Here is a 15,094-nt window from a genome sequence, read left to right as displayed (position 1 = left end):
AGTTTTCGTTATGACAATGCTCGCATTTTCAGCTTGTTTTTGAGCTATTTAATATTTTAAAGTTAACCCCCACCCCACTTCCAAGGGGTGGGTTGGAGGGTCATGTTTAGTGTTATTCGAAAAGTATTAAAAAAATTTGTTTTATTTCTTATTTGGAAGTGTATTTCTCGAGATATTAGACTGTTTCTATAATTTACCCATGGTATCAGGATAAATCGTTTTTCCCAATTATAGCGCTATCTATCCACAGTTCGAAAAAATGTCTTGAATAATAAAATTTGCTTACTTTTACGTAACGAATCCAAATCTGCAAGAAAATCTAGGGGTTTCCATTTGAGATTTTAAAGTTACCCCCCACCTCACCTCCAGGGGGTGTAGTGGAGGTTGGTGTTTGTTGTCATTGGATAGATTTTTGAAAATGATTGAACAAGTATTTTTCAGTTTTTCGATCCAATGTTTATTTCGCGAAATATTCGACCGTTCCACTACTTTTGGGACACCTTGTATAAAATTTTATTAATTTTATACGAGGTATATAAAAAATATGAATTTCGATCAAGAGTAAACTACCTTTATAGTTCATAACATTTAAATTAGAATGATATAATGGCACATTAAAACATAATTATTAATTCTAAACTACTTTTCATAATAGAAATTTTCCATATTATGAATTAAAATACGTAAATATACAAAGTTTTCGTTATGACAATGCTCGCATTTTCAGCTTGTTTTTTATACATTTTATGATTGTAAGTATATTTATTATATAATTTTATTTTCAGAAAATACGTATTTAGTTAAAAAAATTTTCGACAATTAATGTTCAGAAATCATTTGTGGCTTGTTTAATGTGTTTGTGTGTGTTTTATTCTTTTATTATTTTAATTTTTGGCACTGTTCTAATAAAAATGTTTGAGAAGTAGTAAGTATAAATTAGTTTAATATTTAAACAAAATATAAATAAAAAGTATATTAATTTCGGTTAAATCATATAATAGAAGTATCTTCTTACGTGCGTACAAAGTACACACACATTCTTTTTTTTTTCAATAGAAATATTCTTTTAGTGATCTTTTCGGGCCCCGTTAAAATGCGGGCCCGAGGCAGGGGCCTCACGGGCCTAGTGGTAAAATAGGCCCTGGGGATTGCCTTTCAAAGTCAGGAGGAGTTATTTTGACTATGGTACATACTACTTTTAGCCTTACAGTTTAGGTTTACCAAAAGTGAAAATTATTCTGACATTCCTTTGCCCCTACAGTATAGGCAACCAACATTAAAATAGTTTTTCCTTTATAACATTTTCAATTTTCACAATTTTCAATTAAAACCAGTTTATTCATAATCCGCAAACGAGGTGCAATTAGGTGATATGGTTATTTAGAGACTACGGCATTTTATACCCTGAAAATCGACATTTATTTTTAGCGCTGCGCCGAAATCTCCACTTTTGATTTGCATATATCTCGAAAACGGAAACTCCGCAAATGAAATTTTGAATGGTGCAATTATCCGCAAACGAGGTGCAATTATTTGAGCTATGGTAGAAGTCAAAATAAAGACTTTGAAAAAACCGTTTCGCTAACTTTATGACGCTCCAATAGGGCTTTTCATCGATTGTCATTTGTTTCGAGCTTCTGTCATGTGTCACATAATATTAATATATCTACGTCATACGTCTTTGGTTTACCTATATCATTGTAAATACCAATAACGTATGTCGTAGCTATATTAATAGAGAGTTATCAAGTAACTCTATGAGAATACGGTAACGTTATAAATAACATGTAAAGTATACAGTAAAATAGCGTTACCGTATTCTCCTAGGGTTACTTGATAACTCTCTAATATTATGTGACACATGACAGAAGCTCGAAACAAATGACTGTGAATGAAAAGCCCTATCAAGCACTCAACCGCACTGTTGCCAGATTTACTTATTTTCTTTTAGTGGGAATTTTAAAATATCTAATGCCAGTTGGTTTAAAATTTGACAGTTGTGTTTTCTCGAATCTCGCTTACATTCAATCTCAGTTAATTTGATTAATCGCGGCAGGTAAAGTAAAATTCTTCTTTTAGTGCAATAAAGTGTGACTTTACTGCCGCAAATGAGTACAATAATGAATGACTTTAGTGACGGTTGGCGATAAATATCATATCTAAACTCTAAAAACTCACTTTTCTAGTTATTTTCGCTGCAAAATCTTTAATAAAATTTTTAAAGTCTAAGCCTTGAAAAAGCTCAGCATTTGAAACAAAACTGGCCGAACTAGACAATCTAGAATCTTCGTTAGAAGTCGAGTTACTCAAGTAGTTTTTGATTCTTTTCAACACGCTGAATGATCTTTCTCCAGATGCATTAAATATCATGCCTAGTAGAAGGCGCAAAGCCGTGTCCATATTCGGAAATAACGTTCTTAACTGTTTTTAAACGCTTTTATTTAGTTCAATAGATTGCGTCAAATCTTTGGATGTTAATTTGACTACCTTTTCTTCCATGCAAATGAATGAAAATTTGCAGACATATGCATTCGCGGTGACAATACACGAATAGACAAAAAATTTTTGTTTATGTTTATTAATTGTTTAAATAAAAAAAAACGATTTTAATGGAAAAAGGCCTAAATTCTCTTGTTTTTTACAATGTAGAAACTTGAAACTTTTACGGATGGTAGCTAATGATATAACCTATACATAATTTCACTTTTTACGTTAATTGTTTACGTTATGCGTCATAAATAAACAATAAAGTTTTAAATTTTGAACACTCATATATTTGTTTATACAGTACGATGCAAGTGAAAGGAATAAATTCGTTATTTCGTAAAAAGGCGACTTGAACCCTGGAATGCTACCTGGGGTACACTTGTACCCTAACCTTGTTTGTAAGTTACACCAATTTGCAGTAGTAGGTGTAGAAAATATGAAAATAAACTTGTGAATAATAATATAATAAAATATTTTTGTATACAAAATAAATTCTTAGCATGTTATCTTAAGATTGTTTTTGTCATAAGTTCTTAAAACATACATATATAAATATTTTAGGTCGATTTTATTTGGGGTACCACTGTACCTCGATGTAGCAGATTGAGTTTAGAAAATAAGTGTAGCAATCCAGGGTTAAGGAAAAATCCCGAAAGAGGTCGATTTTATTTTTAAATTACGATATTTTGGCATATATGTCATACTAGTGACGTCATCCTTCTGGGCGCGATGACGTAATCGATGATTTTTTTAAATGAGAATAGGGGACATGCGATAGCTCATTTGAAAGGTCATTCAATTCTTTATTCAGTAATATAAAATTTTATATAATTATTTGTACAGGGTGTCCAAAAACAATTTTTTAATTAAATTATTTGACAAAAAAGAAGAATGTATGTAATTTATTTAACTCAGAATACATTTAACAGTTGCCAGTAAACAGAAAAAAATGTGTATTTCAGAAATAAACATTGCTTTTCTATTAAATTAAATATTCAAGCTAGCTTCCGCCAGCCACCTACCTCTTGGAAATTTTAACATTTAATTTACGCGAAAAGCAATGATTATTTGTGATATAAACATTTTTGTCTGGTTTCTGACAGCAGTAAAATGTATTTTAATTTAAATTTAATAAGTTACACACATTCTTCTTTTTTTAAACGCTTTTATTTAGTTCAATAGATTGCGTCAAATCTTTGGATGTTAATTTGACTACCTTTTCTTCCATGCAAATGAATGAAAATTTGCAGACATATGCATTCGCGGGAACAATACACGAATAGACAACAAAAAATTTTTGTTTATGTTTATTAATTGTTTAAATAAAAAAAACGATTTTAATGGAAAAAGGCCTAAATTCACTTGTTTTTTACAATGCAGAAACTTGAAGCTTTTACGGATTGTAGCTCATGATATAACCTATACATAATTTCACTTTTTACGTTAATTGTTTACGTTATGCGTCATAAATAAACAATAAAGTTTTAAATTTTGAACACTCATATATTTGTTTATACAGTACGATGCAAATGAAAGGAATACATTCGTTATTTCGTAAAAAGGCGACTTTAAATTACGATATTTTGGCATATTATATGTCATACTAGTGACGTCATCCATCTGGGCGCGATGACGTAATCGATGATTTTTTAAATGAGAATAGGGGACATGCGATAGCCCATTTGAACGGTCATTCAATTCTTTATTCAGTAATATAAAAATTTATATAATTATTTGTACAGGGTGTCCAAAAACAATTTATTAATTAAATTATTTGACAAAAAAGAAGAATGTATGTAATTTATTTAACTCAGAATACATTTTAGAGTTGCCCGTAAACAGAAAAAAATGTGTATTTTAGAAATAAACATTGCTTTTCGATTAAATTAAATATTCAAGTCAGCTTCCGCCAGCCACCTACCTCTTGGAAATTTTAACATTTAATTTACGCGAAAAGCAATGATTATTTGTGATATAAACATTTTTGTCTGGTTTCTGACAGCAGTAAAAGGTATTTTAATTTAAATTTAATAAGTTACACACATTCTTCTTTTTTTAAACGCTTTTATTTAGTTCAATAGATTGCGTCAAATCTTTGGATGTTAATTTGACTACCTTTTCTTCCATGCAAATGAATGAAAATTTGCAGACATATGCATTCACGGGAACAATACACGAATAGACAACAAAAAATGTTTGTTTATGTTTATTAATTGTTTAAATAAAAAAAACGATTTTAATGGAAAAAGGCCTAAATTCACTTGTTTTTTACAATGCAGAAACTTGAAGCTTTTACGGATTGTAGCTAATGATTGTAGCTAATGTATTAACCTATACATAATTTCACTTTTTACGTTAATTGTTTACGTTATGCGTCATAAATAAACAATAAAGTTTTAAATTTTGAACACTCATATATTTGTTTATACAGTACGATGCAAATGAAAGGAATAAATTCGTTATTTCGTAAAAAGGCGACTTTAAATTACGATATTTTGGCATATATGTCATACTAGTGACGTCATCCATCTGGGCGCGATGACGTAATCGATGATTTTTTTAAATGAGAATAGGGGACATGCGATAGCCCATTTGAACGGTCATTCAATTCTTTATTCAGTAATATAAAAATTTATATAATTATTTGTACAGGGTGTCCAAAAATAATTTTTTAATTAAATTATTTGACAAAAAAGAAGAATGTATGTAATTTATTATTAAGCACTTTTCTTTTAGTTCAATCCTTTGTGTCAAATATTTAGACGTTAATTTGACTGCCTTTTCTTCAATGAAAATGAATGAAAATTAGCAGACATATGCATTCGCAGGAACAATACACGAGTAGTCAATAAAAAAATTTTATGTTTATTAATTGTTTAAATAAAAAAACACGATTTTAATGGAAAATGCTTAAATTCCCTAGTTTTTTACAATGAAGAAACTTGAAAGTTTTAGAGATTGTAGCTAGTTATATGAACTATACATAATTTCACTTTTTACGTTAATTGTTTACATTATGCTTCATAAATAAACAATAGAGATTAAATTTTTTTGCCGATTCCGACTAATTTTCATGTTTGTTAATCATGTTATTATATTTTATACATATATTTTAATAAACATGATATATTTTAATGTTTGAAAACTGTTAGACTAAAAAGTAAAAAATAAAAAAATATAAAAAAAAATTTTTAGGAAACGCTTTTCTTTAGTTACGAGTGACTAAAATTAAAAATATTATAAAAAAATCAACTAAAAAGCAAGAAATAAAAAAATTCAAACACATTCGTTAAAGAAAAGCGTGGGGCGCATCTTCATCGAATAAACGGTTTTTATATTTTTTTATTTTTTACTTTTTAGTCTAACAGTTTTCAAACATTAAAATATATCATGTTTATTAAAATATATGTATAAAATATAATAACATGATTAACAAACATGAAAATTAGTCGGAATCGGCAAAAAAATTTAATCTCTATTGTTTATTTATGAAGCATAATGTAAACAATTAACGTAAAAAGTGAAATTATGTATAGTTCATATAACTAGCTACAATCTCTAAAACTTTCAAGTTTCTTCATTGTAAAAAACTTTTTTTAGGAAACGCTTTTCTTTAGTTACGAGTGACTAAAATTAAAAATATAAAAAAATCAACTAAAAAGCAAGAAATAAAAAAAATTCAAACACATTCGTTAAAGAAAAGCGTGGGGCGCATCTTCATCGAATAAACGGTTTTCGCCCCACGCTTTTTTTAACGAATGTGTTTGAATTTTTGAAGTGAAAACTTCTTTAGGGACGTTGTGCGATTTTTGGATAGGGGAAAAAGCATTGAATTCGCGACCGTCATTGCGACCGTCATCGCTTATGCTATATATATTATTTGTATGTATATATAAATTGTATAGAAGTATTTAAATTTAAAAAAAATGTAAAACCTATTTTAGGATGGGGAAAAAAGATTTATTTCGCGACCGTCATCTCTTCGACGAAATAAATTTTGTACGTATCTATATTATGTGTATCTATACATAAATTGTATAGAAATATTTAAATTTAAAATAAATGTAAAACCTATTTTTCGAGAGGGAAAAAGGATTTATTTCGCGACCGTCATCTCTTCGGCGAAATAAATTTTGTACGTATATGTATTGAAGTGAAAACTTCTTTAGGGACGTTGTGCACTTTTTGGATGGGAAAAAGTATTAAATTGGCGATCGTCATTGCGACCGTCATCGCTTCGAAGAAATAAATTTTTGAAGTGGAAACTTCTTGAGGGTCGTTGTGCACTTTTTGGATGGGGAAAAATTATTAAATTAGCGACCGTCATCGCTTCGGCGAAATAAATTTTTGAAGTGAAAACTTCTTTAGGGACGTTGTGCACTTTTTGGATGGGGAAAAATTATTAAATTTGGGTGGGAAGAAAGTAATAAATAAGCGACCGTCATCGCTTCGACGAAATAAACATTTGAAGTAAAAACTTCTTTAGTAACGTTGTGCTCTTTTTGGATGGAAAAAAGTATTAAATTATCGACCGTAATCACTTCGATGAAATAAATTCGTGAAGTGAAAACTTCTTGAGGGACGTTGTGCACTTTTTGGATCTGGGAAGAGTATTGAATTATGGACTGTCATCGCTTCGACGAAATAAATATTTGAAGTGAAACTTCTTTAGGGACGTTGTGCACTTTTCCGATAGAAAAAGCATTAAATTAGCGACCGTCATCGCTTCGATGAAATCAATTTTTGAAGTGAAAACTTCTTGAGGGACGTTGTGCACTTTTTGGATGAGGAAAAATATAAATTAGCGACCTTTATCGCTTCGACGAAATAAATTTTTGAAGTGAAAACTTCTTGAGGGACGTTGTGCACTTTTTGGATGGGGAAAAATTATTAAATTAGCGACCGTCATCGCTTCGACGAAATACATTTTTGAAGTGACACTTATTTAGGGACGTTATGCACTTTGTTAATGTAAAAAAGTATTAAATTAGCGACCATCATCGCTTCGACGAAATAAATATTTTATGTGAAAACTTCTTGAGGGACGTTGTGCACTTTTTGGATGGGGAAAAGTAGTAAATTAGCGACCGTTATCGCTTCGACGAAAAAAATTTTTGAATTGAAAAATTTTTTAGGGACGTTGTGCACTTCTTGGATGGGCAAAAAGTATTGAATTTGCGACCGTCATCACTTCGCTGAAATAAATTTTGTACATATATATAAATTATGTGTATGTATACATAAATAGCATAGGGCATACGCATCGCGTATATCGTATATGATATAGGTATAGCACTTCTTTTAGGATGGGGTAAAAGCATTGAGCTCGTTATTTATATACTATAAGAAGTTTTCACTTCTGTCGGCATTCCCACGAGTGTCTTTAATTTTTTTTTATTTCTTGCTTTTTAGTTGATTTTTTTATAATATTTTTAATTTTAGTCACTCGTAACTAAAGAAAAGCGTTTCCTAAAAAATTTTTTTTTATATTTTTTTATTTTTTACTTTTTTCTTAAATGATTTTCAGATATGTACTCCAAAAGTGTATTTCTCGGAGGCTTGGTAATCTTGTTGTCATGAGGTTCTCTTTCTTCATCAAATATACCTTCAACAAAGCCTTTGAACTGTACACACTCTTCTCCAAAGTCGCCATCTATGTCGATTCGAAACTTTTTAGTCAAAATGGAAAAATTTTAAACGTAGAAATTGATGATAAGTTGTTTTAAATTCAAATTCTTCATTAAGACTGAAATAAACTTTGGACCTTTCATTCAATTCTGAATAAAGCGTGTCAATTACAACATTAAATCTTTTAAGTTTTCTTTGCCATTAAAGTGGGGTTAAGTGGATTTATCTTCTTTGTCTTAGCCAGGGAGAGCTTTTCTTTTCGGGCGTTTTTTTATTTAAAGAATATAGGTTTCATTTTTAGACGACTCTTTTTTCATAGGAATCAAAGTTGTCTCTCAGACTCAATGCATACTCCTGTAGAGATTTGTATGTTGCAAGTCACATTCAAGTTTGTAGCAGTTAATCTTTTGCTAGTCTTGTCAAAACGTTGTAAAATACCGTACCACGTGTGTAGTAGAATGGCTGCGAAATATGGGTGGTGACACAGAAATCTGCCAATGCATTAGATGTGTTTGAAAGAAAAGTATTACGTGGGATACTGGGCCTAATAAGTCTCTTATAATCAACATACGCGTTCATGGAAAAGAACAGCGGTAAATCGAAATGATTGGAGAAGCTTGTTGAAGGAGGCCAAGGCTCGATTTGGGCTGTAGTGCCATTGGATGGATGGTGTATAGTAGAATAGCCATTCTGTTATTTCAAAAATTGTTTACTGATTTCAATTCAACTAGTAAAATTTTTTTACCAAAAGTTTTTTTTTACAAAACCCCGCGGCCTAGTGGTAAATCCGGCTAGGATGTTTAACCACTCAAGATACGAACATAATCTCTTCTGTTTTTTCCGATTATACTGTTTCTTTTCTAATTTTAAATAAAGAAGTATGGACACATATTTTTCTAGTTTAGATAAAGATGTTGACAATCAAGTACAATAATACCTAATTTTAATACAAAATGGTATAGGTATGCTACTATAAATATCATATACTCCAACTGATAATATAGGGTAAAATAGAAAGCAAACGCGGACCCGGAAGAAGAAGACACTCATGGCTTTGGTTTGGATTGACATCGATCGAGTTATTCAGAAACGCCGCAAACAAAACTAAAATTGCTATGATGATAGCCAACGTCCGCAACGGACCAGGCACATGAAGAAGAAGAACAGTGATTAGAGATATAAATAAGAGGAACATGTGTGAGAAATAATAACAACCAGCTTTGAAAACAATAAAACAGCTGTTTACATAAATTATAAATACAGTTTATGTAAACAGCTAATATGGGCCATTCCACGAACATATGCCTGACTTGGATTACTTCGACAACGAATATTTTACTGTGCAACATAAGAAGTACGAAAGTAAATGGCTCTAATAATTATTCCAATAAACAACAATGTAATTTGCAATTTACTTTCGTTCTTCTTATTTTGCACAGTAAAATATTCATTGTCGAAGTACTCCAAAACAGGCGTATGTTCGTGGGATAGGGTATACAATAAGTTTTTATTTATATTTGTTTTTTTATTTATGTTTATATTATTTATTTATTGATCCACACAAAAAATAAAAATACCTACTGAATATAAAATGTAGATTATAAATGAACTATTGTAGATCTTTACTCATAGAAAATTTATGAGCTTTATTATTTTTCAAGTTATCTACCATAATTATTAAAATACTCTCTTGCCTTTTCACTATATTTATGAAGATAAATTAAACTTGTCTCTGTATATCGTGGGCCTAATATGAAAAATGCATAAGTCCAAAATATTCAATAATAGACTTTTGATGGCATCTGTTACTGTTAGCATTATCCAAGAGCTGTGTACGGCTCTGTTTTTTGCTAATATAGTTTACTCGATTTTGCTAAAATTGTGAAAATGAAATTCGCATAAGTCCATTAATGTTGAAAATCATATGAAATCTGCACAAGTCCGCTCTTGTTAGTGGCCAAACCGTTCAAACGTATCGATGATTTTCTGTTGTGTATACAATAAAGTATTTTCATTGTAAACGGATAAGTACCTACAGGGTTTTTTTTATTGGCTTTAGGATTAGATAATGCGGCCAGAAACAAAGTAAATAGTACATACATAAACATAATATATCTTAGCTAAACTATCTAATTATTAATCTAATTTAAGGTTATCTAAGTCTGACCGACCTTTTTGTTAAGAATAGATATAATAAATATTTTATATTCAAAGTGAATTTTGCTAAATTAATCCTAATAAAAATTTTGGGATAAGGACAAGGGTCACACTTTTCTCATTCAAGGGTTTTTCTTTTTTCTTAATAATTATTGATTACCTATAGGGGAGAGTGGTCTATGCTGGGACATGGTTCATAGTGGGACAAATGACCTGGCAACCTTGTAAATTGCGTCGAACACCTCAAATCACTTGTGTTGAGTCATATGTTCAGACACGTTGTGTTTTGTGATTAATTTGCGATTTCCGGTCGATAATAAGAGAAATATTTAATATTTTCAATAAAAAGGTAAGTAAATATATGTCATTTCTACATTTAGAGTCGAATAATTTCGTTTATAACTTTTTTATTAGTTAATATTTTAAAACCATACTTAGTATGTTTTGAGGTTATGATATGAGAGAGTAGATCGGCTAGTAAATATTTGTTTTCGTGTTGCCAATTTTAAGTAATCAGTTAGAATTTATTTTTCGTGGAATGGTTCATACTGGGAAATACCTATGTGGTGCATACTGGGACATCTAAAAAAGTGGTCTATACTGGGACGCATGTAAATAGTGTAAGTTTTAATTTTTCTGATGATTTTTATTTAAAAGTAGGTTTCTAATTAAATATTTTTAACTTTTGTATATTTAAAACATATCAATGTTGCCAAATTGAATAAAAAACAATTAAAGATGATAATTTTTATATCTTGTTTAATTTTGTTACAGATTTTTTAACAATGCCTAAGTGGGCGAGGGGAAAGCTACAAGATCATTATGAAGATAGTGCGATACTTCACTTGGAAAGAGCAAACCAGATAAAGAAAGCTGTCCTACAAGTAATCAGCGGTCAGAAAACCTTAAGAGAAGCAGCAGCAATAAACTCTATATCAAAATCGGCTTTGCAGCGTCATGTTTCAAAATATAAGGCTCTCTCAGGTGATGAAACAGAGAAGTATGATTTTACACAAAAACATGGGTATAAATCCGTATTTACTGAAGCACAAGAAGCTATGTTGGCACAATATTTACTTGATGCCTCTTATATGTGCTACGGTTTAACTGAAAGAGAGACTAGAATTTTGGCTTATTCTTTTGCCATCACAAATTCAATCGTTATACCAGACTCTTGGAATTTAAATGGTGCTGTTGGGACTGGATGGATGAAAAATTTCCGACATCGTAATTCGCGGTTGAAGTTACGCACACCGGAAGCTACCAGTTTGTCTCGTGCGACAAGCTTTAACAAACACAATGTTAGTGAGTTTTTTAAAAATCTAACGAGTGTGCTTCAAAAGTATAAATTTTGTGCAAGTGACATTTATAATTTAGACGAGACCGGAGTTACGACTGTTCACAAGCCTCCAAAGATATTAGCGCAAAGTGGTTGCAAACAAGTCGGAAAAATCACTTCCCAAACAGCACAAGTACATCCCTGGGACTTACCCGGGACGTACCGCTAGGACATTCGTACGTCCAGAGGACATACGTTTCAGGTCCTGGGACATCCGCGGGACGTACCGAGGACGTCTGATGTTACAAAATCATCCGTACTCAGGACATCCGACCAAACCCTCCTTAGGACATCTGAGCAAGACTTCCTAGGGACGTCTGACCAAAACCTCCTTGGGACGTCCAACCAAACCCTCCTTGGAACGGCCGACTAAACCCTCCTTGGGACTGCCTACCGAAAGTTTTTATAAAATTTCAGCGTAAGCGCAAAATTTTGCACCAATGTTTTTTAAATGCATTCATTTTTTTCGAATCCTGATAAAACTAATAAATATTTTTGAAACATTTAAACACAGAATGAAAGATTACATTATTACCGAGGGCCGAAAGTCCCTTAAAATAAACAAAGTTTCTTTTGAATGAGATATTTGATATTAAAAATCACACTAAATTTTCTGTTTATTACCCCTGTAACTTGTTAAAATAAACATTATAGAAGTTTTCAGGAACTTTCGGCCCTCAGTAATAATGTAATGTTTCATTCAGTTTTTAAATTTTACAAAAATCCTTTTTCAGGATTAAAAAAAATGAATGTATCTAAAAAGCATTGGCACAAAATTTTGCGCCTAAGCTCTTAAAGAATGTCAAAAAGGAAATATTAAATTGTTTTATACTGAATTTACTTGAAACTTTTAAAGATGAAATCTGCATTTAAAATGAAAAAAAAAACAAATATATTTTAAACAAATTTTTATTAAAATTTCATAAATAATATTCATGTTAATTCATATTTTTATTTTCTTTCGCAGTCAGCCTCTCCTTTCCCCTTTTCATATAACTTCTAATCGCTTCCTCCGTTTTTTTGTTTGGCGAAATACCACTTTTGTCAGCTGCAGCTAAAATTGAAAAATAAACACTATAAGAAATATATTTAAAATAATTAATTTTTATACAAAATAACTACTGGCTATCGATTGTCTTGTTACATTACAGTTTTATTACATTTTTAGTCAGTGTTTACTATATTATATTGCTGAAAATATATGATTATATATCCTTCCGGTAGGGATCTATGAGGGAGTATCACTGAGCCACATGCCCTTATCACTTGTCGTACTGCTCCATCACATAGGCTGATCAGCCTTATGAATTTTAAACTGACGTGTTAGCCTTTTTGTTTTCCTTTCAACGGGCTGGGGATTTAACTCACATTCATCAAGGCAAAGTGATGTGCGGCCAACCGTTCGTCCTGCTACGCTATCCAATCTACATATTGCTGAAAATACTAGTATTATATTGCTGAAAATAAGAGGTTTCCTATTTGTAAATAAATTTTATAAATTAGAATTAACAGTTATTGAAAAACAAAAGCACAATCAAATATTGTTGCGTTGTGTTTGATTATAATATGAATTAAATATGTGAGTTCATCTAAGCACATATTTTTAAAATATCTTTTTAAGTGGTAGTTATTGTGATATAATACTCACATGCAAACAGCTTTCCCACCATCGTACTCTCAAGGCTACGTTTTCCTTTTCGACCCAGCCAACTATACTCAATAATAAGACTGTCTGCCAATATAGTTGACATTACTCTTTTGATAAAATTATATGCTTGATCTGCCAAATTTTGATGTCTTTTACCTATAATAGATACCAATTGAAAATTAATAATTTTCATACACAATTTACGTACACAATAATTATACATTTGCTACATGAAGCATCACCAGAATGACCCTTTGTGTATGTAATAAAAACTTTTGCTGGTACATCACAAACAATAGAATTAATTTTTATAGAAAATGTTCGACCATCTATTTCAATACCGTTTTATAATTTATAAGGTAAATAAGGCTTGATACAAAGATGTCTAAAAAAATATTAGCCTCTGCAGGCTGGCTTCTCATAGCCATGATAAATACCAATCATTTCTACAAATGTTGTTCCTTTCAACTTACACAGAATAGGGTACACCTGACTACCACTACTTTTTGCTAAAGGTAAACCATCAATATTAATAACAAGTTTAAAAATATTTTTGTCTTTCAATAAATTAATATTCTGAATGTATAACGTTTCTAAACAAGACTTTACACTAAAGTGATGATATTCTCCAGGTGGGACAGTTTTTCTTTGTATTTCTCTACACGTTTTTAATAATGTTCTTGCATCAGTAGGAAGTTCTGGAAAGTAATTTGTGAAGTATTTCAATAAATCATTAATGGCTGTACGAGTTATTTTGTGACGCAAAGCCCAATCCACTAAAAATCTTTAGGTTTTACAGAATCTTCAGTTCTCTGCTGGTCAGTTGAATGAACATTCTGAAGCTCATTGTTGGACGGTTTCTCAGAAACATTGGATATTTCATGGCTCTCAACAATGATGTCTTCGTTCTCCGTACAATTAACGACTGGAACAGGTCTACTTCTTTTATTCAGACGTAAAGAAGTAGAAAGAAGTAGCATTGTTCTTTCTTTTTGCCTGCATGTAATTCTTTTGCATTGTACTTGTACTTACATTGCTATATGTACAAAACTATAAAAAATTAAATATCTTGCGAATAAAAAGGGAGTATAAAAATAACCTTAGAAAGTTACCAAGAATTCACACTAATGATTCCAAGGATATGAATATCTAATTACGGCCAAAACATACAAAAGGAAGAAAACTTAAAAATAAAATTTTGCTCAACCAAAACATACAAAACTAACAAGACCTATAGAAATAAAAATATGCTCAGCTAGCAGATAAAACAGTAAGTATCTTGCAAAGAAAACCAAGTATAAAAATAACTTAAAAACTTACCAAGAATTCACGCTAATAATAATTAATATCCAATTTAATTATCGCCAAGTTGATACCATCAAGTGATCAAAGCAAATGATGAAATTATGAAATCAAACAGAAGTACAGAAGAAATGAAGAAACAAGAAACACAATAACAAAACACAAACACCCACGCCACCGCCAACACCTCGTTGATCGTTGACAGGCATTCACTGCAACCATCCAACCGAAACAAATTAAAATAACTAAAATATTGATGAGAGGTATGTAATTAATTAATTTCTGGATTATTAAAAAATTAAATGAAGTCCTAAAAACGTTATGGCATTTTAAATAAAACCAGAAAAAAGGTTGGGTCAATTTTTCTATACACGATACGGAGCCATTCAGCTCGTAAACTGACATTTTTCCTGAATTGGTCTGGATTCGTAATTCCTATGGACCTCTGTAATCGTACTTCCTGGGAACGTCTGTATTTGTAATTCCTGGGGACTGCCGATTAAGGTTCCAGTACATTCTGACTAAGTGGGACC

General features: G+C 31.0%; 2 protein-coding genes across 2 annotated transcripts in view; one reads left to right on the top strand and one right to left on the bottom strand.

The window, feature by feature from the left end:
- Window positions 1-12,407, top strand: part of LOC126889399 (uncharacterized) — a 28,252-nt gene extending 15,845 nt beyond the window's left edge. Inside the window, exons 2-3 of the mRNA XM_050657658.1 lie at window positions 11,047-11,538; window positions 12,346-12,407. Coding sequence (XP_050513615.1) covers window positions 11,047-11,538; window positions 12,346-12,407 — 554 coding nt within the window. The remainder of the gene's footprint in view (window positions 1-11,046; window positions 11,539-12,345) is intronic.
- Window positions 1-15,094, bottom strand: part of LOC126889719 (uncharacterized) — a 632,478-nt gene that overhangs the window by 450,900 nt on the left and 166,484 nt on the right. The gene's annotated exons all lie outside the window — the stretch shown is intronic.

The sequence above is a fragment of the Diabrotica virgifera genome, chromosome 8 (assembly GCF_917563875.1).
Source record: "Diabrotica virgifera virgifera chromosome 8, PGI_DIABVI_V3a".
In the NCBI taxonomy this organism is placed as follows: domain Eukaryota; kingdom Metazoa; phylum Arthropoda; class Insecta; order Coleoptera; family Chrysomelidae; genus Diabrotica; species Diabrotica virgifera.
The sequence above is the reverse complement of the archived record's forward strand: the minus strand, read 5'-3'. Positions and strand labels throughout refer to the sequence as shown.